This window comes from Colobus angolensis, unplaced genomic scaffold, assembly GCF_000951035.1.
Source record: "Colobus angolensis palliatus isolate OR3802 unplaced genomic scaffold, Cang.pa_1.0 Scaffold244, whole genome shotgun sequence".
NCBI classification, from domain to species: Eukaryota; Metazoa; Chordata; class Mammalia; order Primates; family Cercopithecidae; genus Colobus; species Colobus angolensis.
Window position 1 is genome coordinate 4,821,158 of NW_012115644.1, and position 26,749 is coordinate 4,847,906.

The 26,749-nt window shown below is 37.0% G+C and overlaps 1 protein-coding gene and 1 long non-coding RNA gene across 2 annotated transcripts in view; one reads left to right on the plus strand and one right to left on the minus strand.

The window, feature by feature from the left end:
* Positions 1–26,749, plus strand: part of ENPEP (glutamyl aminopeptidase (aminopeptidase A)) — an 81,910-nt gene that overhangs the window by 20,720 nt on the left and 34,441 nt on the right. The window contains exons 4-10 of the mRNA XM_011945769.1: positions 9,515–9,635; positions 12,191–12,345; positions 12,784–12,897; positions 15,891–16,025; positions 17,808–17,873; positions 22,438–22,503; positions 22,645–22,796. Coding sequence (XP_011801159.1) covers positions 9,515–9,635; positions 12,191–12,345; positions 12,784–12,897; positions 15,891–16,025; positions 17,808–17,873; positions 22,438–22,503; positions 22,645–22,796 — 809 coding nt within the window. The remainder of the gene's footprint in view (positions 1–9,514; positions 9,636–12,190; positions 12,346–12,783; positions 12,898–15,890; positions 16,026–17,807; positions 17,874–22,437; positions 22,504–22,644; positions 22,797–26,749) is intronic.
* On the minus strand, positions 15,046–18,296 carry LOC105514425. The gene is made up of 3 exons (XR_001002176.1): positions 18,123–18,296; positions 15,922–16,015; positions 15,046–15,674 (listed from the first exon to the last, which is right to left on the minus strand). It is a non-coding gene; the product is annotated as an uncharacterized LOC105514425 (long non-coding RNA).

Genomic DNA, 26,749 nt, shown 5'->3' on the forward strand with positions numbered 1-26,749 from the left:
GGGTTTGTGTGATATTTCCTTAAGATTAGACTGAGGCTTTGGATTTTGGAGAATACCACAGAGGTGAAGGGCCCTTTTCATCACATCCTATCAGGGGGTACATGACATCCTCATGACTTATTCCTGGTGATGCTAACTTTGATCACTTGGTTGAGATGGTGTCTGCTAGGTTTCTCTGCTGTAGTTTACTAGTTTTCTTTTTCATCTTCCGTTTGTTAGAAGCAATCACTAAATGCAGTCCACACCCAAAGGTAAGAGAGTTAAGCTCCACTTCCTGGAGGGAGGAGTAACAAAGAATTTATGGATATACATTATGACCACCACAGTGATTAATAAATATTTAGGGAGTGATAATGAAAGGCTGTGTAAATATCCTGTTTGTTCTTCAGTTTTTGGCCACTTATTGTAGCATTCCGCAGTGGATGTCCACAACAACTGTTATTGTGGTGTTCTAAAGGTGATTTTTTCTGTTTTCCTCAGAATTATTTTTGACATACATTCATTTCATTATTTTAAAAAGTTATTTTGGCTGTGGCTTTGCTAAGTTTTCAGAATGAATTTGATTTCTAAAACATTTTAATTAGTGTTTTTTAAATTAATTTCTTTACTGGAAGGGTTATCTTTAAATTGAAGGTTATTAATCTTCCTTGAATGAATCTGTTTAATTTAGCAAGCCATGGAGGATTGCTAATGATTCTTATTTTTTATTTAAATTTACAAAAATATAAACAAAATAATAAAAATAATGTAAAATTTTATGGGGCAATTTAGATTTTTTAAATGTTCATTTTTTAATTTCTTAAAAACCATACTGCAGTAATAATCACTAAGCATCAGACAACTTAAATTTTAACTTAAATGGAAAGTAAGCAGCCAGTAAATGCTTTGCATAACCTAATGGCCATGCTGAGTTTCTTCTCAAACAAAACTTCATAGCAGCTGAGTTCTGAACATGTTTTGAACCAGCATAGCCACAGCAAAAAAAAAAAAGTGATTTTTCACCAAACTTCAAGCTAAGGTTTTGCATATACATACTAATTTATCTATGAGGAAGGAGCAGACTAAAATTTAGACAGAGTATATCACATTGATAAAGCAAAACTTAAAAAGAAAAAAACTGATGTATCACTATTCCTTTCTACTAAGTACCTTCCTCTGCTAACTTTCCACCTACTGTTGGAAGAGTATTTAAAAGAACATAAACTTTATAAAATTTAACACATTAATGGCATGTTCAGTAATGCCAGCTTTGCACCTTAAATATGCATTTATAGATTTAAAAATGATACAGATTTATTTTCTCTTTCTCATCCTAGCTACCTCAGTATTGATACTGAAACAGTTTCTTCAAACTAATTATTGCGTAAGTCTTTATTGAGCATCTACTCTGTGCACAGGAGGATGCTAAACCCTGAAGGGAGTGAAATATGCTGATATCTGTACTTTAATTGAGATGTGCAACAGATACAGTCACCACTGCCCTGTGCCACCCAAGTGTGTTTTCAGGTCTTTCTTGGTGTTACTAGCCCTGAGTGCCAAGGATCTCAGCTTGTGTGTTAGGGATCCTTTAAGCACGCTCGTCATTTAAAATGATCTGCCTCTTTGAAGCAGCTCAGATGACATCTTGCCAAAAAAAACCTCAAGAGATAAATAGTGCTACTTCTGTGGGATGATCAGCAGTGAAAAGTCAGGCTGCTGTCAATAAGTAGAGTGACCATGTATTTTATCATCTATAAATATATATAACAAATAATAGAGGAAGTGTTATTAATTATGCTGGAACAAGAGGTATAAACAGGTAAGCAACAGATTTACATTCCAGGGACATTCCTGGGCAAACCTGAATGCATGGTCACCTCTATTAATAGAAAACATTCAATAGACAGGGACAATAAGGATGTGGATCCAGGGCACCGCGGGGCTGCAGCACTCCCAGGTGGAACCCTGCAGGGCCCTGCCTGGCTTCTGACCCAGGTGACGGTGCAAGTGGTAACGGGCAGTCTGTTTAAGCTGATTCTGTTCTGTTCACACGGTCTTTCCGAGTTCAGTGTCCTCATCTCAGTGCCCTCACACTCTTTTAGGATCTGTTTCAGGTCTTGTCCCTTCAACTTTCCCTTACTCTCCTTGGCCCAGGTAATTTTTGTCTAGTTTTTTGAGACAGAGGGGCCTGGACATCTCTTTATTCTCTTTTCGATCTATTAGTAGAGTGAAAAACCCTGTGGTTTGCTTTTTCCCTGGCCTTCTGTTTTTATTGCTAAAAGTCTTTTGGAACCAGGCCCTTGCAATCCAAAAAGTTTGGGCTTTTAAATTTGTTGTGTGGGCATCAAGAGCCTATTTTGAAAGTCAAAACCATAACATTTATTTTTTTCCCCTGCATTTTCATAATGTTCTTACTGGCAATGTGGACACCACAGTGTGAGTATCAATCACGTACAAGGAAGTATGCACACAGGAAATTACAGAGGTTAATAAGTCAGTGTATTATCTCTAATGATACTAATACTTTTGATGGGACACATAGAACTATTACATGTCAAACATTGCTTATGCGTTATCTTATTTAATACTCGCAATAACCCTATGACATAAGTGCTGTTGTTATCTGTATTTTACAGCTAGGGGAAGTCAGGATTCAGTCCTATAAGTAGAGAAAATGGGCAGCATGATATAGTGAAAACAAACTTTGTCCTGAACTCTAGCATCAGTCCTGTCTTAGACTTCATTTTTCTCATGTATACAATGAGGAAATTTATTTTCAAATCACCTTCGAACTCTAAAATTACAAATAGAGGTCTACAATCCTTATCGCAAACCCTCATGACCAGTTGTCTGTTGGAATTCAGAAGTTTTCAGATTTGTGAAAGGTAATGTAGTTTGAATACTGTATGTTAATGATTAACTACAGTGGGATTTGGGGCAACGCTTTATAATCAGTGATACTTCTGCAGCAATTTTTTTAGTGAGAAAAATAAAGATTTTTGAAAACCTCTCAACAGTTCAGGTCATATGATATTGCCAAATTAGTTTGCTTAAACATATAAAAAGCTTTCGATTTTTAGAACTCATTGGATTTATTAGTGTGGATTAGGGGTTGTGGGAACTGGACCAGTGAAAGGATTGGGGTAATTATCAGTGATGCAGCACAGTTTTTCTATTATTATTAATAATTCTGGATTCATAGAATTGATGTGTGGAGTAAAAGAAGTGTTGCATGGAAAGTGCTTATCACATTCCTTGAAAAAATTTAAGTTCTCAGTAATAAGACTAATAAGTAATCGTAATACTCCTATCTCTGAGCTTTGTGCTTGGTTTTGGTTGCAGGGACGTAAATAATCAGTGAAGATAAAGATGGTGCACGGCCTCATTCAATTGTTCAAGGAAGGTTGATCTAGTGCATCTAGTCATGATTGTCAAGTAAGGTCAAGTCTGGCAAAGGGACACTTAAAGGAAGTAATGGTAATCAACCAGGAATCAATTCTCATGGACTTAAGTTCTATCTCTCAAATGGTTTGAGACACTTGAATGAAAGGGATAACATTACGAACTCTAACAGCCTACATTACAGTAGGCTCCAATATGAAAGGGAAAAGCAACAGCTATGTTAAAGCAGAAATATCAAAACTCCCAAAAGAATATCAGCTGAATAAGGCTGTAGAAAGCCCAAACTTTTTCCACTGATACTAGCTCCATAGATTCAGTGCTTTGAAAGATGACTAATGGTATCCAACAGTGGTGTACCAGGTAATTTAATTTGCCTAGGGAAGTTACTCTCTTCAAAAAGTAAATATATACATAAAAGTTAGCTTCTTGAAGCCTTACAAACTTCATATTTATGTTTATATATAATGTTTACATATAAAGTGATAAAGTAGACATACAAACTTTATATTTAACCTTTAATAGGGTTCTTAAAAAAGAAATGTATGACTCTTTAAAAAAATAAAGAAGGAAGAAAATACATGTATGCATCCCTCCTCACTCCATGTTATTTGAATATGGGTAGTCACACGCTTAAAAAATCATCTCAGTAAAGCAGGCACATAAACTAGAAAAATGCCAATTATTAAATAATGATGACAGGTCATGGGTAATTGACTGGACTTTATCATGGACAGAAGTGCTGGGGCTTAGCAGATGATAGGGGAGAGTCAGTCACCTCTGCCAAAGCCCAGAGAGAGGAGAAGGAGATGCAGATGGAGCATACATTAAAGGTAGGGTCAGAGAGCAGGAAGTGTGGTGAGGATGAGTGAAGGTATCAGCATAGGGGAGGATGCTTTTTAAAATCACCAAATCCTAACATCACAGATGTTCTGTTGTTACATGGATTACAGAAACCATGTTGGAGCTTTAAACGACAGAAAATGTTAGCGTGTTGGTAGAGTCCTTAATATAAAAATGTTTGTGATATATGGTAGTTAAGACACAGTTATGCTTTGGCTACTTATGTTACAAAATTAATGGACGGTAGCTATATATTCTCTGATTGTTTGGCTCTGTTGATCAAAGTAGCAGTCATAGAATAAAATCTATGATCTGATTTTTTTTATGATAACTTCCTGTAAAATATTTCTTTATTAAAATTTTATTTTAGGTTCGGGGTATATGTGCATGTTTGCTATATAATAAATTGCAAGTCATAGGGGTTTGGTGTACAGATTATTTCACTTCTTAGGTAATAAGCATAGTGCCCGATAGGTAGTTTTTCCATTCTCACCCTCCTCCCTCTCTACTTTCAAGTAGGCCCTGATGTCTATTGCTTCCTTCCTTGTGTCCGTGAGTACTCAATGTTTAGGTCCCACTTATAAGTGAGAAGATGTGGTATTTGGTTCTCTGTTGCTATGCTAGTTCTCTTAGCTTTATCCATGCTCCTGCAAAGGACGTGATCTCATTCTTTTTATGGCTGTGAAGTATTCCATGGTATATATATACCACATTTTATTTATACGTCTACTGTTGATGAAAACAGGTTGACTCCATCCATGTCTTTGCTACTGTGAATAGTGCTGTGATGAACATATGGAGGCCTGTGTTTTTATGGCAGAACAATTTATATTTCTTTGGGTGTATGTCCTGTAAGAAGATGGCTGGATCATTTGGTAATTCTGCTTTAGTTCTCTGAGAAATTGCCAAACTGCTTTCCACAATGTATAAACTAATTTACATTCCCACCAACAGTGTATACGTGTTCCCGTTTCGCTACAAGTTTGCCAGCATGTTATTTTTTTGACCTTTTAACAATAGCCATTCCGACTGGGCGAGATAATATCTCATTGTGGTTTTGATTTGCAGTTCTCTAATGATTAGTGATGTTGAGCATTTTTTCCTATGCTTGTGGGCCGTATATGAAAAGTGTCTTTTGAAAAGTGTCTGTTCACATCCTTTGCCTGTTTTTTAATAGGGTTGTTTGTTTTTGCTTGCTGATTTGTTTAAGTTCTTTATAGATTCTGGATATTTTACCTTAGTTGGATGCGTAGTTTGCAGATGTTTTCTCATTCTGTAGGTTGTCTGTTTACTCTGTTGATAGTTATTTTTGCTGTGCAGAAGCCCTTTAGTTTAAGTCCATTTGCCTACTTATGGTTTTGTTGCAGTTTCTTTTGGCATCTTTGTCATGAAATCTTTGCCAGGTCCTATGTTTGCAATGGTATTTCCTAGGTTATCTTCCAGGGTTTTTATAGTTTTAGGTTTTACACTTAAGTCTTTAAACTGTCTTGAGTTGACTTTTGTTTATGGTGTAAGGAAGGGGTCTAGTTTCAGTCTTCTGCATATGGCTAGTCATTTATCCCAGCATCATTTATTGAATAGAGAGCCTTATCCCTATTGCTTCTTTTTGTCAACTTTGTTGAAGATCAGATGGTTGTAGGTTTGTGGCATTATTTCTGGGCTCTCTGTTCTATGTCCTTGGTCTATGTGTGCATTTTTGTCTTAGTACCATGCTCTTTTGGTTACTGTAGGCTTGTAGTATAGTTTAAAGTCAGGTAACATGATTCCTCTAGTTTTTCCTTTTTGCTTAAAATTACCTTGGCTATTATATTTTTGGTGCCATATAAATTTTAAAATAGTTTTTTTCTAATTGTGTCAAAACTATCTCTGGTTGTTCGATAGGAACAGCATTGAATCTGTAAATTGCTTCGGGCAGTATGGCCATTTTAACAATATTGATTCTTCTTATTCATAATGTTTCTTTATTTTTGTCTGACTGAGTTAGTTTGGGGAGCCCGTTTTTGAGCTCTGAGATTATTTCTTCAGCTTGGCCTATTCTGCTGTTAATAATTGTGATTGCATTATGAAATTCTTGTAGTGTGTTTTTTAGCTCTGTCAGGTCACTTTGGTTCTTTCTTATAATGGTTATTTTGTCTTTCAGTTCCTGTATTGTTATATTGTAATCCTTAGATTCCTTGGATTGGGTTTCAACTTTCTCCTGAATCTCAATGATCTTCCTTCCTATCCATATTCTGAATTCTACTGCTATCATTTCAGTCATTTCAGCCCGGTTAAGAACCCATGCTGTGGAACTAGTGTGGTTGTTTGGAGGAAAGAAGCCAGTCTGGCTTTCTGAGTTGCCAGAGATCCTGCACTAGTTCTTTCTCATCTGTGTGGGCTGACGTTCCCTCAACTGTGGTGTAATTTGAGTACAGTCAGTTGATTTCTTTCCTGGATGTTTTCAGAGGACGAAGTGTTTGTGCTGGGTCATTATTTGTGGCTGAATTCATGTCCTTGGTTTCGCAGGGGTTTATGTTAGCAAAGTATTTTTGGTGTGAAGTTTAGGCTGTGATCCAGTAGATGGTGCTTAAGCATAATGGCCAGTAGTTAGGCTCTTGCTCAGCCGCATGGCTCCTCTGTATTTCCTCCTGATTGCAACTGTGCTCTCTCTCAGTGCTCTAAAACTGTGGGCTCCTCTCCCACTCAAGTGCTGGCTGCAGATTTCAGCTTGGTACTCCTGGGCTGCTCACCACAGCCTTGGAGCAAGTTCAGGCTTTATGCTACTTCTGCAGCTTGGAGGCAGCAGGGGAAGGGACCTTGGCAGTCGTTGTGGCAGAGGGCTTTTCACTGGTCTTTTGGAACTCCATCCCAGAGAAATGCAGAGCCACTACTAATTGGTGCAATCAGCCCAGGGTCAGGTGGTTGTATCATGGGCCCAAGTCAAGGGCCTGCCTGGTGATGAGCAGGGGTAACAGGGTGTTGTGGCTGGGACAAACTAGCTTCTTCTCCTTAAGAAGGGTGGCTGCAGCTTACTGGAGGGATGGTTAAAGCACTCGGTCTTTGATCCGTCCCTAGTTCAAGGGCAGCAAGGGCAGTACCATTGCAGCAGCCGTGGCAGAGGGGCTTTCAGTTGCCTCTGGGAGATCCACCTTAGAGAAATGCAGAACTGCTGCTACTGGGAATGTTCAGCCAGGGGATGGGGCCGCTGTACTGCCGGCCTGAGCTGAGGTCCCTGCTTTGTGAAGAGCTGACCCTGATTATGAAGGGTCATAGAACACAGATGATCTGCAGACTGACCAGGTTGCAGAGACAGAGCATATTTCTATGGACTTGAGTTTCTCAGAAGCAAAAGAGGAAGGGACTGCTTTTATTTTGATTGAATTTACATTAACCATCAATCTTCTTTAAACACATTGCCTTCCCCTGTCACCAACAGAAATACAGAGAAAGAAAAATAAGTTACATTGTCTCAGAAGCATATTGCTTAAAAGGAGTTCATTTACTGACATGGGAAATGAGAAAATATTAGCAGAGAGAACACGTTGAGTCTTTCTCCTTCCCATTGCTCCACCTATGGTGGGAGACCTCACCATGATCTTTCATCTTCTTTCACAATTCTCTTTCGCTCCCCAAATATTATGTGCAGCACCAAAGCACTGAGTGTGTAGACAACAGTGGAGCGGGTCAAGAGGACTGCCCTTCTGGAAGTTTTTAATGGTAGAGAACAGACGTGATAGAAAATCTGAGAGTTTTGACACACCAGTTAGTTCACAAAGGAAAAATTCTGAGACTCTTGGTTTATGACATGGCAATCCTGTATGAACGTGGTGACCTTTATTTTAGATGGTCAATTCCCTTTACTCTGTTCAATGGCCAAAAACTGGAGACTTAGTTTCACTCAGTTTCTTGGAAATTGCCTATTATTGTTCACAAAGAGGACAGACAGGAGGGTAATCCAAACAGTTTCACTTTCTGATTGCTTAACAACTATTAGAGAAAATGTATCATCGCTTCTGTAAGAAAAAAAAAAAACTTCTAAGAATATTGAGATGATTGAGTGAGTTGTGCCGTCTTCGGAGGTGAAGATGAACACATCTTTATTTATGCAAATAAAGCAAGAATGCCAATTACCCAATGGATGTGAGAATAGTGAGCCAGCACTGGTAATTTAAGGGATGAACGTTCTTTCAGAATGTGTTCTTTACATTAGTGAATCATTCCAATGTTCTTTGCTTCTAGGAAAAGGTGGTTCAAGATGTGTGCCTAAATGAATACCAAAACTAGCAATGCATTGGGAATAATCAAGAGAGTAGGCAATATTTTCTTATCTAATTAGGTAAATGATCTTGAACTTACTAAATGATTACATCTTTTGCTTTCTTTGAGGGTTTTGAGTCAGGTTGTAGGCTTAGCAGGTATGTTTTATTTGAATTTCTCACAAACTTTTAGCAGACTCTAGTTGTCTGAGGCACTGCTTCCTCTTTCACATATTGAGAAATGCCTAAACACCTGTGATATTCTTGTCCGGAGACCACATCTGCTTTCATAACACTATGTTGAAGAGGATTCTTGAAAATTTTTTATAAAGTCAGACACGCTTAGAATTGGGGACGAAATTCTGTACTTGGTTTGATTTATAAATTACGTCAAAAGGACACAAAGTAGTGACTTAGGGAACTGATGTAGCTTACCAAGATGACTTTCTCTCAGGAAAAGTTTGGATCATTATGTTTTAGGCTCTGGAGCTGAATAGTTGGAATATCAGAACGGTTATTTTGAAATAACTAGATAGAATAGCACAAGTGGAAAACATGTATTCAGAGGTTCTTTAGATGAGAAAAATCCCATTAATTCAATTCCTCAAGGACAAATTACACAGAGAGAAAGAGACAGAGACAGAGAAAGAGAAAGAGCACGCAAGAGAGAAATTGGTAGGTGAGTATATGGATGGATGAATAGATACATTCATAGATTTTAAGAAGATAATATATGTTCTAAGTAGAAAAAACTAATAACATTTTTCAAATGTCTGGGACATTGTGCCACCCATTCTGTCTTACATTATTTCTAGTCATTAGAATCACTTAGTGAGTTGTGAAGTTTTATTAACATTTTACGTAAAATTCCTCCAGAGTCTCAGAGATGTGAAGCGATTTATGAGACAACACAGCTAGTAGGAGGCAGAATTGGAATTCAAGTTAGACATATTTGGCTCCAAAGTCCACTTTCTTTCAAGTATGTTATGCATCACAATTTTTGTGTTTTGTTGAATGAAGAATAATTTTCACTGAATTTTTTGTGTTTTGTTTAATAGCTTACAATTTATGTCCAGCCAGAGCAAAAGCACACAGCCGAATATGCCGCAAACATAACTAAAAGTGTGTTTGATTATTTTGAAGAATACTTTGCTATGAATTATTCTCTTCCTAAATTAGGTGAGGATCATTTTAAAAATTTTCTTATTTTTAATATTGCCTTTGTTTTTATCTACGTTAACTCATTTCTTCTAATTATGTCACCATCAGTTAACAGTTATCCTTAAGTCCTTTTATTATATGCCTACAATATCTTGGGCTCAAGTGAGCCACCTGCCTTGGCCTCCCAAAGTACTAGGATTACAGGCATGGGCAACCATGCCCAGCCTGTACTCTGTTCTTATCTGATAAATATATAGTCTTGTGTTTCCAAATAAAGATGAAAGTATGTGCACAAAATTGCAGAGCTTGGTAGTGATGGAGCCACAAATAGCAACCTAGATCAGTTGATTTCAAAATCAGCATTCATCCCAATACTTGCTCTGCCTCCCTGTCATCAGTGAGTTAAAAAATAATAGGGATAAATGATGTTGTAAGAGTCCCAAGTGCTTACAGTCTTTCCATTGTTGTATAAGGCAAATTCTAGATTCCCCAGCAGTTTAATGAAATACTGGCGCTCCTTCCAGCAATAATTTTTTCTGATACAGAGGGAGGCGTGCATTCTTATTAAAGCAAAAGTGGGGCTACAACCAAAATGGTGTGCATATGACATTTCTGTCAATAGTGGAAATGCTTTAATAATAAGCTCGAAAGCTTTAAATATAACACCCATATAGATGTTTGTAGGGATGAAATGAAGGCGGTAAAACAAAGTAGCCAACAGTTGGCCTCCCTGTTTCTGTTTCTGCCTTTAGTTTAATAAATTATTAATGCAAACAAGAGGAATGCCAAATTCTTTGCACGGGAATGGCTGTGGCTCAGAGCAAGTTTGTAGATGCTGCATGTCTCTTCAATGGATACAGTTCTAGTTTTTGATTGCTTAACAAATGTTAGAGAAGGAGCTGAAAAAAGAAACAAGTTTTCATCAAAATCAGAATATTGGGCCAGGTACAGTGGCTAACGGCTGTAATCCCAACATTTTGGGAGGCCCAGGCGGGCCGAGTCCAGAGGTTCAAGACCAGCCTGGCAACATGGTGAAACCCCATCGCTACAAAAAATACAAAAATTAGCTAGGTGGTTGTGGCACATACCTGTAGTCTCAGCTACTCAGGAGGCTGAGGTGGGAGGATCACTTGAGCCCAGGAGGTTGAGGCTGCAGTGAGCCATGATCGTGTCACTGCAGTCTGGGTGACAGAAAACCTTATCTCAATGTAAAAATATCAGAATAATATTTAATAAAATTTTGTGCACATGAACTTAAAGATCCTTTGCCTTTTATCTCAGTTGTAACACCCAGGATAACCTGAGAAGTGGAATTCTCACAAATTTATTACTCTCTTCTTCTCTCTTTCTTTCTTCTTCTCCCCAACTCCTTTATTCTGTTTTATGTGCATTTTCCCCCCTCTCAGAATTAATTATATCTTAGACTTCTAAGTGACTTCTGCATTTATTAGATTCCAAAGAGTTAAATATACAAGAATTAGTTAGTTATAATGCCAATACTGACCAAAAAAAAAAAAAAATGAAATTGCAAAAAATTCCTTTTGTTCAAGGATTAAGTGCAAACTGCACTCCACAACATTATGAAAAATACTGGCCCTTGGGGGAGATACTTCTCTACCTTTGAAATGACTGTCTCGTGATAAAATAACCAAACCTAAAAATGATGATAACATGAAAAGGAAACTACTATTGTAATCTTGACCTCTATTTAAGATACATCCCTCTTCATTCTTTTATAAAAAGCTTTAAGAATATTTTAACCAGAAAGGGCTTTCTCTTATATGTTAAGTGAAAAATCAATTTATTTTCGTTTCTGTGCCTCATTTAAATTATACGTAATAATAAAGAAATTACATTCTGTTCACCGCTCATTAACTGAGGAAGCTGTATTTTGGCCACTAATCAACTGAGCATTTTCTTTCTTGGGGATTTAACATAGAACTGATCAACACTGCCTCCTCCTGTCAGATATTATGTGTAAGATTATAGAAACTCCTATCCAACATTTTAGAACTGTAAGGGAATTTAGAGAGAATATAGTCAACTCCATGTTTCTCCAACCGATTTAATACATAAAAGCAGATGGTAAGCTATTAGATTGGTAGAGAATCAATTAAATTTCATAGAATTAGAGAAAAATGGAGTTTTATATTCTCGAATATTCTGTGTCTTTGGATGGAAAACTCTATCTGTACACTTGGAAGCTCAGAACTTCTAAATACTAACCTGAAAACTTCTCTTTTTCCTCACAGCTTATCCCCTAAAACAGACGTAGCTAACAAAAATGAAATACAGAGAGAAACAAAAGACATAAAATTATAGCGGCATTGCCATTACTGTCCTTCTTTAAAACAAAAACAAAGCATTGATATCTGGAGCCAGCAGGGAATGCTCTACGGAAATTCTGAGTGCATTAGGACTGAAATGTTTGAACACATGATTACAGTTCTTTACTCTAAGAAACTATTTTTAGCCTTTTAAAGAACATTCATCCAAATAACTTAATTTGGTAAGAAATGCTATGAACAAATGGAAAGAATGTATTTCTCACTGGACTCTTTCTTCTTCTATAGATAAAATCGCTATTCCAGATTTTGGCACTGGTGCTATGGAAAACTGGGGACTCATCACATATAGAGAAACGAACCTGCTTTACGACCCTGAGGAATCAGCCTCATCAAACCAACAGAGGGTGGCCACTGTGGTTGCCCATGAACTTGTGCATCAGGTATAGAATCTTATCACTGAATCAACTTGTTTTTTTAAAAGTGGCTTAAGACCACAGGAATAATTCAAATTATTTATGACTTAGCAAATAAAAAATAGCCAACTCAGAAAAACTTGCATGAAAATCTTTCTTAGTACTAATAAACATTTAGCCATAAAGAGACTTTGAAACACGTTGTTTTGCCTTCAGGAAACACACACGAGGCCTTCGTTTAAATTTACATACCCCAGTAATAACTAAATAAAGGCAATAAACTAAGGACAATTTAATATCATTTAAATAATCAGAATAAAGGAGAAAATAAATGTTAAATACAATGCCTGCCACTTCTGTCACAGTGACAACATTGGTACAGACAAATAAATGTTTTGATATTTTCTAGGTCTCTCTACCATAACCATAAGAATGTAATTATCTCTTTATTGCTTATAATTTCAGTGGTTTGGAAATATTGTGACCATGGACTGGTGGGAAGACTTGTGGCTAAATGAAGGATTTGCTTCTTTCTTTGAGTTTCTGGGAGTAAACCATGCAGAAACAGACTGGCAAATGGTGAGTCCTAGACACATAAACTTGAAATCTCTCCTTTCCTCATGCAAAGCAGATAGAAGCCTTGGTACTATGATCATGTCCCAAGTCAGATGGCAAGTACAGTGGTGAACGGGGAATTCCACTGTGAGGGATAGGGTGGAGCCAACCGACTTCCACTGAATCCACCTTGCCCAGAGTCTTTGCCCAGTCCCTAGAAGGGCAGCTGATCATCCCAGTCTGGGGATATCCTTGACAGAGTCACTCAAAAACACATTATCAAGGCAGGAAAAAAGAAATAGGTGGCAAAGAAAATGTGAGGTCTGTGTTCCAGAAAGTATTTATAGCGCTAACCCTTTGAAAAAATGTCAGAGTCTCATTTGTGAACGATTTATCTTATTTCAGACAGATTGTGGAAATAGTGTGATGAAGAGATAACATAAACTTAGTAGTTAGATTGAAGTTCAAATCCTGAACACATCATTTCTTGGTATGACCTTGAGCAAGTTACATAATATCTCTGAGTCCATTTTCTCCTTTATGAAATAGAACATTATTTTCTATCTTGTAAGCTGAAAAGCTCCCAAATGTACATGTAATGACTATTAACATGTAGTGTGTCCCTCAGAGGCCTAGAATAGAAACTTTTGTGGACCCTAAAACTTTTTTTCAGAAAAGCTAGGTATATTTGTTATTTATATTCACATCACGGGAGTATTCTTTTCTGATTGTATATATGAATGTACAAATATGTGGATGTGTCTAATTACCAGAGGTTTTGTACTATGTAAAATACCGCCCTCTACTGGACAGAATAAAAAAGTTAAATGCTTGAAGCCCTTACAGTTTCCCTAGCCTAATTCACAAAGTGAAAAGGCTAATTTACAACAATTACTTCTTTAAAAATCTTATCTACATCTGAGTTTTTTTCAGCTATTGAACTATTGACAGTTTGGAGTAGATAATTCTTTTTTTGTGGGGGACTTTCCTGTGCGTTGTATGATACTTAGCATCCCCGACTTCTACAATTGCCAGTAACCCGCCGGTTCCTGTTGTGACAACCAAAAATGTCTCCACATATTTCCAGGTGTCCTGTGGGGGACAAAAATCTCCTCCAGTTGAAAACCATTCATCTACATGGAAAATTGCTGATTTTATAATTTATTGAAAATAAACTGTATAAATGGAAAATTACGTTGTCCTTTATTTTCTCCCTTACAGTGTCCTGAGACCCTTATAGCAAACTGTTATAAGAAATTATAACATTTTAATATTGTCTAATATTCCAAGTTCTGTGTTTCAAAAGCAGTGGCTAAATTCTAAAAAATTTACTATGCAATTCTTAAATGAAATTTAATCACATGGTTCAACACAACAATTCATTCATTCCTTCATCTATTCATTCATTCCTTTTTCTTTTTTATTTATTTTTGAGATGGAGTCTCGCTCTGTCACCCAGGCTGAAATGCAGTGGAGCAATCTCGGGTCACTGCAACCTCCACCTCCTGGGTTCGAGCAATTTTCCTGCCTCAGCCTCCTGAGTAGCTGGGACTATAGGCCCTCACCACCACTCCTGGCTAATTTTTATATTTTTAGTAGAGATGGGGTTTTGCCATGTTGGCCAGGCTGATCTTGAACTCCTTACCTCACGTGATCTGCCTGCCTCGGCCTCCCAAAATCCTGGGATTACAGGCTTGAGCCACCGAGCCCAGCCCATTCATTCATTCTTCATTCAGCAAACGGAGGACCCCAAAATGAATAATGAATAAAACACATTTCTTGCCCTTAAGGTGTTCTCAATTTAAGATCTTGTGGAGAGAAGGGTCAGATAAATAAAGATATTTTATAAGTGAGCTCAATAAATACCACAATCATGGACCCTCGTTTCACGGGTGAAAAATCGGAAGGCCAGGAAAGTGATGTAACTTTCCAACATCACAGAGATAGCTGGTAGCAACATCCCAAACCACACACACAGTTGGTATAGTCAATCTTGCTGACACTGAGGACAGGATCTTTCTACTCACCATACCTAAACTTCCTAGGTATACAAAAATCAAAATCCAAGTCAAAATTATCTTGATTGGCAGTCATCACTTGACAGCAGTACCTTTCGTGTTATAAATGAAACCTGCATAATTGGAAAATGTAAGCTAATATAGCATACTCTTCTTTTGGAAATGTTTTTAATTAAGTAGAGCCCATGAAATTTTTAAAGTTAGTAGTGATTTAGCAGAGTTAGATTTCACAATCTTACTGCTTAAGAATCAAAATAACTGTAGCAGCTAATGGGTTAGGTTCTCATTCTCTGCCAGGTACTATGCCAAGTACTAACCATGAATTTTATCATTGAATCCTGTGCACAGTTCCAAAAAATAGAGCCCATCATTACTTCTATTTAATGGGTGAGGAAACTTGCTTAAACTTACATATCTAGAAAGCAGAAAGACTGAGCTTTGAACCAAGGAAGTCTGTCAGTACTGCTAGGCCTGTCAACCACTCTGTATTGCTGACAAAACCTAGGAGGGAAACAAGACGTGATTAGAACTAATGGATAAACTGCTAATATTTTCTTTCATTAATTATGAATTATCCAAATTCTGACAACAAGGTGTTAAAAAACCCTGAACATCAATATTTGGCAAATTGATATGCTACCTCACTTAATTCTTAGACCAAATCTGTGGGGTCATGTCATCATTCTCATTGCACAGATACAGAAATGGGGCTTGAAAAGTTTGGCACATACAGAAGTAGCAGAAGCAGAATTCACAGAAGTTGATGTCTTCTTGGCCTGTCATCTGGGGGAAAAATTAAAAGGAATTATTAATAGAAGAAGGGAATGAAATCAGTATCAACCAATCAGTGCAAAATATGATTAATTTGAAGATCTAATGTTTAAGTAACTTAAGTCATTTATATTTATTTTCCTCCAATTTTTCTTATATATGGTATTTTAATTTATAAACTAGTATAAAGAAAACACTATATTTCTTTGGCTCATTCTTTCATTTCAGCGTGACCAAATGTTACTTGAAGATGTGTTACCTGTACAAGAGGATGATTCTTTGATGTCTTCACATCCAATTGTTGTGACTGTGACAACCCCTGATGAAATAACATCTGTTTTTGATGGAATATCCTATAGTAAGGTGGGGGAAATAGAACATTGTTTTGAACATCTTCCTGTTTAGTGACTTTTCTTTTAGTAGATGCCTAAAAATGGTAAGAATGGTCACACTGTGCCAGTGAGCTTTGGAAAACGGTGTAGAACTTATTCTGAGTGCTGAATATTCAATAGTTCGTACTTTTCAGTAGAATGTATTGCTGGTCATTGTCACAGGATTTTAAAAGAGATTTTAAAGAATTTCTCTTTACACATTTGTTTATAATTATTTTCATTCTGATAATTGAGCATTTAGACTTTAAACATCACAATTCAAATTGTTTTATTTGATTTTTTAAAAGACAATAAATCTTTTTCTTCTATGTGGTCAACAAGAAATGCCATATATGTGCACAGCTTTTCTAGTAGAACCTTTTAGTGCCTGCAAAAAACATTTAAATCCAACTCGGAAGGAAATACTTTTATTCCTTTTTAGAAGGTGTAAAGATGAATTTGTTAGCATATTGTAGGTGAGGTTTATTTCTCCACTAACATTTTATGAAAAGTTGCTGAAAATCTGTAACTCCAAGATTTATGTGACACATTCTGTCCCACTATATTTCATATAGTCTCTCTTTCAAACATATTCCATATCTGTATGTAACATAATTTAAATTTTTATTTTAGTCATTTTCTACCTCAGCTTCTCATGGTTTTCCCGCTACATTGAGGTGCTTAGAAGCTACTGCAAACTAATATATTTTGTTATCCTGAGTGATACCTAAAGTTGTGTTTGAGTCAAAAATATTATAATTATTAAAATGAATACTTGAGTGAAAAAAACTTCTATGTATTAGCATTTGAAATTTTTAGCATCATATTTTTTGACTTTCCCTCTCATATGATTCCCATGGTGTATGTTCAGCCTTCTTGTATTCATTTTTCTTCGACATTATGAATAATTCCTTTTATCTTTATGTTAAAATGAAAATTTCAAAACCACTTATAGCCTATTCTAGTTATTCACATGGGTTAGTCCTAGATACTCCTCAGGTTTAAGATATCAAGTCCAAGATAAATAAATGTTTCTAGGCCTTTAGCTTTCTAAATAGCTATAAAATTAATTTAGAATGCTTAATAACTTACAGTAAAAATTACTAACTTAAGTGGGGGACAGTGTTTTTTTTCATTCAGTTACTTGAAAATTGATTTAAAATATTATAAATTGTGCATTTCAATACTAACTGTATAACACATAAAAAGAAAGTACAGAGCCAAGGTGTTCATCAGATTCTTCAAATGAAAGAAAAGCAAATGAGATAGACCACTGAGAAGATAAAGATTGTATGCCTAAATTATGTATCCATGTATATTAAGCTGTTTGACCAGATAATTCCTTGACTATCTGCTTTCCTGTGCTAAATCTAATTCTTACTTTCAAGTATGAAAATATATTTAGTAAGTTGGCAGAATTTTACCCTGAAACTACTTTCCTCATTCATCAAAGAATGTGATTTTTTAGACTATTTCTCTTTCATTAAGAAAGCCCCATCTGCTGGTTTATTTGGGGAAGTGCAATAATTATTTGAATCTGAAGTCCCTGAAGCAATTTCTCTTTACCTTTTAGTTATTTTAGAAGCATAGATACAGGGGCTATGCCAAGTGTATTTTCATCCTCAAATCATAGAGCCATATAATTTAGCAGAATCCTCTTGAGGAACTAATCTCACAAATATGATCATGAAATACTAGTTGCAAGAGTAATAACTGATAATTGTTCCTTACATAGCCTTTATTAGTTTCTTTTGTCTTTTTTTCTCCATTGTAGGGAGCTTCCATTTTGAGAATGCTTGAAGACTGGATAAAACCAGAGAATTTTCAAAAAGGATGTCAGGTATGATTTATTACTTTTAGTGATATCAAAAAATAAACTACACTGATACATGGCTGGTGACTGTTAAGATATGATTAATCAAGGATAATTTCCTTTTTATTCTCTTTACTGAGGCATAGATAATATAGCAAAAGATAAAAAGATGATTTTACATCCAATTGAGTACCTGCATTGTATCTGTAATGATCGTTTAGCAGAAGTCATGGAGAAGTTGAAACAAATTACTTAGTTATTTTTGAAACTCCTTACATGTGTATCAGTCAGCTTGGGCTGCCATAAGGAAATACCATAGACTGGGTGGCTTAAACAACAGAAATGCATTTTCTCGCAGTCATGGAGGCTGGAAAGTCCAAGATCAAAGTGCTGGCCGATTCAGTTTCTGGTAAAGCCTCTCTTCCGGGCTTGCAGATGGTAGACTTCCCATTGTGTCCTCACATAGCAGAGAGAAAGAGAGGGAGAGAGAGAGAGAGAGAGAGAGAGCACTCTGGTGTCTCTTACAAGGATACTGGTTCCATCATAAGGGTCCCAGCCTCATGATCTCATCTAAATGTGACACCTCCCAAAGGCTTTGTTTCTAAATACTATCACACTGGGGGTTAGGGCTCATGTGAATTTCAGGGAATACAGTTCTTTCCATAGCAACGTGATATAAACATTTAAATCTGTCTATAAAGGTCATCCCTTACACTGAGTATAAGACTTTTCCCTTATTATTAGATTAGAAAAGATCAATATTAGTATGCTTATTACAATGGAGTCAATGAATAAAGAGGCTTCCTTTTGGTAACAGAAATGACAATAAACTTTCTGAAGCATTTCACACATCCTATTTAGGTGTATTATTTATTCCAGCAGATGTTTCTGTTTCATTTTTGTTCTTCTAACAGACCCTAAGCCAATCGGCCCAGGTTTGTTTTTATTTTTAATTTTATCAAAGTAGTTACAATGTGTCCCTATAACTGCCGTCTCTGCAGGTTGGCCCCATTCCAGCCTAGAAATGAAGTTATCTTGGTACTCTTTCCCTTCCACCTCCATCCTGCCTGCAGTGGTAACCCAGGTAGTCAGGCGCAGCAGTGCTCATGGTATCCAAGCCAGAGAGCAGAAAACAGGTTGGAGAAATGCCCCCTGCTGGCTGCCGCAGAAAGTACTTCCTCTGTATGTGATTCTCCAGGAGAAGGTCACCGTTCCCATAGATTGCACTCCCATCAAGCCTTCTTATGTGGCATTTAGCCCTCTCTACACTACTCTAAAAGAAAATGGCCCCCTTCTACCCAATAGTGAAACACCTAGGTGATTATTAAAGTAAGAAATAAAGTCAAGAGTTAGGAAATATTTGGGAAGTGTATCAGTATATTTTAACCCTTTGTCTATTAGCAAAATATTTTGTAGAGACATTAGGTGCAAAGAGAGAAGCTATGTACTTGTGCTTCTGCATACATGAGAACATCTTGTAACTTTTCCATAAGTTTCAAACTCAAATTTTATCATAACTTCCCTCATTGTAAGCATGATCATTATTATTATTGAGATAGAGTCTCACTCTGTCGCCAAGGCTGGAGTGCAGTGGCATGATCTTGGCTCATTGCAATCTCTGCCTCCCGGGTTCAAGCGATTCTCATGTCTCAGTCTCCTGAGTAGCTGGGATTACAGGCACCACCACACCCGGCTAATTTTTATATTTTTAGTAGAGACGGGGTGTCGCCATGTTGCCCAGGCTGGTCTTGAACCTGTGAGCTGAAGAGATCCGCCTGCTTCGGCCTCCCAAAGTGCTGGGATTACAGCCATGAGCCGCTGTGCCCAGCCCATTGTTAGCATCTTTAATCAGGAACTCTGTCTTCTATATCTTTACCTATACTGCAGGGCCTAGTTTAATTACACATATTAAGTTGTCCTGAAAATGTTTGTTAAACGAAAGAACGAGTGAATAGTCTATAATAAATTATACAGAACATAGAAATAAAGAAAATTCATTTTCAAAAATTAAGTTAAAATTCGATTTGTATAGTTTTGATTTTAAATTAAATTGTAGTTAATAACATACTTTTGGCATCTTCAGAGCTGACTTCAAATTAAATAATCTTTCATATTGACTTTTATAGAGAAGTACCAAGAGTCTCTGAAAATGAATAGCTATCCTAATAATTCAACAAAACCTCATATTTCCTTTAACCCAGTATCTATGTTAAAATTAATTTTAAAAACCAGTTTTGTCTAAAACTAATAATTCTCAAGTTAAAAGTCTTCCTTTAACTGTGATCACAGATGGTGTTAAAAACTGAACTAGGAAGAATAGATATTTATATTTCATACCATTATAGTGCTATGGAATGAATTTACACAAAACACCCAAACACTCTTTTCCTTCAATCTTCAAACATTAGCTAATATCTGAAAATAGTATATGATAGATATAGGCCACATCCAATAAGCAATCTGACCAACTGGAACATAGTTCCATAGTTCAGATAGTTCGAGCATCCCAACAATATCCTCCTTGAGTTGTCATCATCACTCTATGATTGTTGCCCTGAAATTCCACAGTCTGTGAATGGGAGTTCAAAGTATTTCTGTTGCAAATACTAACTTTCTTCCCAAAGTGACTCTTTATTAGCTAACCTGGTGTGGAACTAAATCTGGGGGTGGCCAGTTGTCTGTTCTCTTTCATGCTCATCACCTTGCCCCAAACTCAACCTCAAACAGCAAAATAGGTGCAGGATGGGGGAAATAAGAACAAAATTATCTACTGGAAAATCTTTAAGGCTATACTTGTACACAAAAGATGTGATAGAGAAGGGGGCATTCATAACAATATGTGGTCATGATGTAGAAACAGAATACATTCTTCCTTTTTTTGTCTTCTAGTATCAGTAGTACTGTCGATAAGACAGGAGTGGGTCAGCTGGAAAATGTCTTTTCCCTTCTTGAAATACTAGTAACAGAAACATTGTTCGTTTCCTTTTGTGCTCACTGATTCCAATTAATAATGAACTATGACCTAGGTCATCATGTAATTTGGACTTGAATGACTACATGATTATTCAAGGTGAAGAGGGAAGTGTCTTAATATAGAATATTCAGAAGCACTAATCTAGACAATATAAAATTAGTACCTGTTAATATGCTGATTACATAAATTTCCATTCAGCCTGTGGTTCATGAGAAGCAAGAAACTGCAATTTTAAAACCAGTAACAACAATAACAGTGATGAAAACCACACACACACTGATTTAGGGTTCAGAATTCTCCTCTCAGGCAAATCTCTTCACCTCTGAAGGCACCCAGGTACTTAGGGGGAGCAGTTTCCTTCACCTCAAAATGTGGGAGCTCTATTAAAAATATTTAAAGTCCCCTCCAATTCCACGAATGCATGTTTCTAAGCTAAAGACATTGTAGTAGTCAAATAAACTCCTCTAAATTAATTTTAAAAGATTCTATTCAATAGAAATTGTCATCAAAACACAGCTATGGTTATAATTATTACTATACAAGTATTCAATTATTATTATTTTAAAATATTAGACATTTGATTTACCAAATATTCAACTATTTTATTAAGATACGACGAATGATTTGTGCAACTCTGTAATGAATACCTGAAAGTGATTACTGCTTCTCCCTTCCTTTGCCTGCCCTCTGGTGGTAGTGCCAAGAAGCGAATTAACCAAAAGAACAAATATGGAGGCAGCATTCCAAAGTGGCTTCACCCTTCTTCCGGGCTTCTTAGAGTCCTGCTAATACTGTTTTATCTCTATGCCTGAAAAGAAGAGGCATTTAGGAGGTAACGTGATTTAGGTACAGCACCTACTGAAAATTGTAGCAACTTACAGTGAAAATGATATGTGCAAAGTTAACATTAAGAACACTGAAGATGGTTCCATTTCTATCAAAGACCTCCACTTTCAGTCAGGACAATTCTAGAAAGCAATGGAGGAATGATACAGCACGAACTTTGGAAAGTTTACTGGCAAACTCCAAGTGGCTCCCAGTTATGGGATTAGAAGACTGGGAATTTTTTTCTGGGGATAAATCACACTATATTTGAAAACTCACATATAGAAAGAGGTTTTGTAAAGAAAATTGCCAAAAGAAGCTTAAATCTAAAAGACTTGTACTTTAAAATATTTGAAGAGTGAAGACTTATGCTTTACAGTGAATAATGTCCCCAATTCATCCTCCACCACCACCACCACCACCACCACCACCATCATCATTATTATTCAAAAGGTTGTATATTTCCTTAAAGCAGAGATCAGCAAGCTACTGTCTTCAGGCCAAATCTGGCCCACCATCCATGTATTTTTTAAGGCCCATAAACTAAATATGGTTTCCACATTATTAAATGGTTGAAAAAATAATCAAAAGAAGAAGAATATTTTATGATACATGAACATTGTATGGAATTCAAATATCAGTGCAACAGCCATGCTCATTCATGTACATGTTGTCTATGGCTGGTTTTGTGAAATGGAGACAGAATTGAGTAGTAGGGGTTCAGTTCATCTTATGAAAGGATGAGAAAAGCAAACATTGACTTCTAACATACTGATTATCTTTTACACACAGATGTACTTGGAAAAATACCAATTCAAGAATGCAAAAACTTCTGATTTTTGGGCAGCACTGGAAGAGGTAAGGAAGAGTATATATCCCCAAATATTTCTTTGTCTGATTTACAAATGGCTTACCAATCATTTTCTAATCTAACTATTCCATTCTTTTATTTTCTTGTATTTGTTAATTAATTAGTCTCCATTTTGTTTTCGATCTTAGGCGAGTAGGCTCCCAGTGAAAGAAGTAATGGACACCTGGACCAGACAGATGGGTTATCCTGTGCTTAACGTGAATGGTGTCAAGAACATCACACAGAAACGGTTTCTGCTGGACTCAAGAGCTAACCCTTCTCAGCCCCCTTCAGATCTTGGGTAAGGCTCTATAATGCATTTGAAAAAAACACAGAAATTTGGCAGAAATTTTGGCCATTTGTTTTATATCCTATTCTTGAGTACATGATGGATGACTGATATACAAGTATAAAGCCACAGTGCCTTTAGGGGAACAAGGGATTCAAAAATAGCCGAGTGATTTCCAGGTTTGAAATGGTGGGCAGAGCACACGCATCCATGTCCTGTTCTTTACAGATACTGAAGAGAGGAATGGAATTACCTAAAGAAATAAATCTACAGGAATAAAGAAAATAAAGGGAGGGGCCGTATGTGTCACAGAGTTCTGAAGAAGAAAAGCAGAAGGAAAAATACAGTCTGAGGAAAATACATCAGACAATAATAAGGGAACTTCCCTATCCCTAGACAGGTTCTAGGTTCAGTGTCAGCATGAAGACTGAAGAGTAAGAGTGAGAAGTGAGGCTGAAAACAGGGCAATGAATTGATAGTCTAGTCTCAAGGCAATTGTGCCAGTTGGACCACCCCTCACCTCTACTTTCTCTCCACCACCTACCATTTTTTTGTCTGCACAGAGCTCTCAGAAATCTGGCAATGGCCCCAGGCAAAAATACAGTGGGCTTGTTTCCTAAAGAAATTGACTAAAATAGTAGAGGAGAGCTAAGGATTTCCATTTGGTTGAGACTCCCAGAGTAAAGCCTCCCTCATTATGTCATTTGCAGGATGGGTGGGCTGGAGCTGACAGCACCCCTCATACACACACACACAGCTCCCAGTCAGACCTTCTGCTCAGCAGAGAAACTTATTTCAAAAACACAACTCCCTGCAGCCTGGGCAACATAACAAGAGCCCGTCTCTACAAAAAAATTTTAAAAAGGCACTGGAGTATGGTAGTTCACGCCTGTAGTCCTAGCTAGTCAGAAGGCTGAGACCTGAAGATGACTGAGTCATCTCAAGTCAGGGGTTTGAGGCTGCAGTGAGCCATGATCGCAGCACTGCACTCCAGCCTAGGTGGCAGACAAGAGCTCATCCCTAAAAATAATAAAATAAGATAAAATAAATAGTAATTATATATATATACACATTTATATATATATATAATCCCTTCTCGATAATAGCTAATTTTTGTATTTTTAGTAAAGACAAAATTTCACCATGTTAATCAGGCTGGTCTTAAACTCTTGACCTCAGGTGATCCACCCGGCTCGGCCTCCCAAAGTGCCAGGATGACAGGCATGAGCCACTGTGCCTGGACTAGATAGGATTCTTTTTCCCATTTCACCCATGCCCAGTTTTTGTTGCCCCCTCTTTCAACATTTGAATACTTTGTTTTAGTAGAGAGAATCTTTCACCCATTCCCACCCAGGTGTCCTATAATCTCCACTGCCTGATTGTTGCTGAAGAGACTCTTTGTCTTCTTTTTCTCTTTCTTAATGATTTCATTGACATAATTTTATAGTCACATATATAAATTATTGTAAGATCAATTATCCTGTAGCAATTAGAATAACACAAAAAGATGTTTTAGAAAGTCTTTAATAACTCTAAACTGATTCCTTTATGGTTATTGTTTTACGTTCTAGCAAATTAGATTGACCACCTCTAATACCACTAGAATGGATATTAAATCTAAAAATATGTCTCTTGTCAAACAAGCTTCCATTTGGAAAGTTTCACAGTAATTATTCTCTCTTACTATATGAGTTCACTGATTTGCTGAGCCTCAATTAATTGGGAGACGGAAGCAGGAGGTGGAGTAGCGTAAGGAGGGTCACAGAAGGCTTTATTTTCCAAGGATGTGGTATTTTAGGTGAGCAAATTGGTGTGGGGAAGTGACTACTCCAGATGTTCAAAACAGAAGCTATGGCCGGGCGTGGTGGCTCATGCCTGTAATCCCAGCACTTTGGGAGGCCGAGGTGGGTGGATCACTCGAGGTCAGGAGTTCGCGACCAGCCTGGCCGACCTGATGAAACCCTGTCTCTACTGAAAATACAAAAATTAGCCGGGCATGGTAGCACACACCTGTAATTCCAGCTACTTGGGAGGCTGAGGCAGGAGACTCGCTTGAACCTGGGAGGCTGAGGTTGCAATGAACCGGGATCATGCCACTGCACTCCAGCCTGTGTGACAGAGTGAGAATCCGTCTCAAAAAAACAAAAGAACCCCCTCACCCCGCAAAACAGAAACTATAACATATATGAAAGACCCAAGTCTTGTACACATGATTTACAACACTTATTGAACATTGACCAAGTGATTGGTACTATTTTAAGCACTTCAGATGTATTTTGTTTTATAGTAAATGAGGAATTTGTGGCAAAGTGATTAAGTAATTTGTTCAAGGTGACACAGTGTAAATAATGGAGCCTCGATGTGAACCCAGGCAGTCTGCTTCCAAGAAACAGGATAGCAGAGAGTGGGAAAGTGATGTGAGATGAAGATGAAGAGGAAGGCAGGGACCAGGTATGCAGACCATGTTAAAGATTTTGGAAAATAGTGTGCAAATTTGAGGATTTTAAGGAGAGAATTGGCAGGATCACATTTAAATTTTTCAAATTTCTCCTCTGGCTGCACTGTGGAGAATTGATCACAGATCCTGGGCAGTGGGGGAGGAGTGGAGGCAGGGAGACCAGTTAGAACAGTATTGCAATGAGCAGCCCACATGACAGTTGACAGAAATGATAGGCCTGGACTAGGTAAGAGTGGCTGTGGGCTGGAGGGCATGGTAGATGTTCCAAAGATTTTGCTGAGCTAAAATTCCTAATTAAAGAACAATGTGGAAGGAATTCAATCAGGTGAATCGGCAGAGAACAATCTCCTTTTAGAATATTGTTCTCATCTTGCACCATTGTGATCGTAGTCATATTTATTCAGAAGAGAAAGATCTTTATAGTCTCATTTCATGATGAGTACTGTATAAGGGGGGTAACAGAGCCTGTTTCCTGGATTATAGTTCAGGGGTTGGGGAAATAAGTCACACTACAGCACACTCAGGTGTTTCCAAAAATTAAAATTGCCGAAACACTTGACTTTCCAAGGCATCAGAGAATGATGAACTCTCACAATTATTAAATTAGCTGCTTCCTAGATGCCAGTTGACACCTGAACTGGAGAAGCCTTGAGAAAGCCATTGTGCTCACCTCGTTGAGGTCCATCTTTGGCCTCTCTTCCTGGAAACCTCAGGCACCCAGCCTCGCACACTAAGTGACATTCAGAGAAACTGGGAATCCTGCTATAATGCAAGTTCTGAAAATCAATAGGTCACACTACAACAAAGGAAATTTGACTACTTAGATCAATATGAGGTCCCTTCAGGGAGTGTCTGTATACTCCCTGAACTACAAAGGTAAGTGTACTCCTTACCTTTATTTTAGAAAGGAAAGATGAGATGATGATGGAGAAAACCTTTGTTTTTCACTTTTTTCTCTTCATGATACGTGAATTGAAACATAGATCTGACTTGTTTTCAGGTGATAATTCAACTACAAAAATCATAGAATAATCTCTGTGATTGTTCTGTTAGCAACTATCAAGTGTTTCTTTTATAGTTACTGTTTTGTGTTCCAGCAAATTAGATTAACTATTTAATACTGCTGAAGCCTCTGGATATTAAAATTTAAAAAGCATTTCCCTCTAGAGAAATAAACTTACACTGGGAAAATTTCCCAGTAACTGTTACTTCCTCTCATATGTATCCATTAATTTGTTAAGCCAAAGACAGTCAATAATTTAAACTAAGGAGTTTTGTTAATTAATGGGGTTGGATTTTTAAAAGCTGCTTGTTGGTTATGAATTTCTCTCCACACAAACCAAACAGTTTTACTGCCAAGTGAACTAAATATATCATTAGGTATAAAATCACTTTTTGTAAAAATAAATTTTAAAATTTTATACACCAAGACTTAGAACATAGAACTGTATTAACATTTATACTTTCTTTAATATTTGTCTTCAGTTTCCATCTTCAGATACTATTT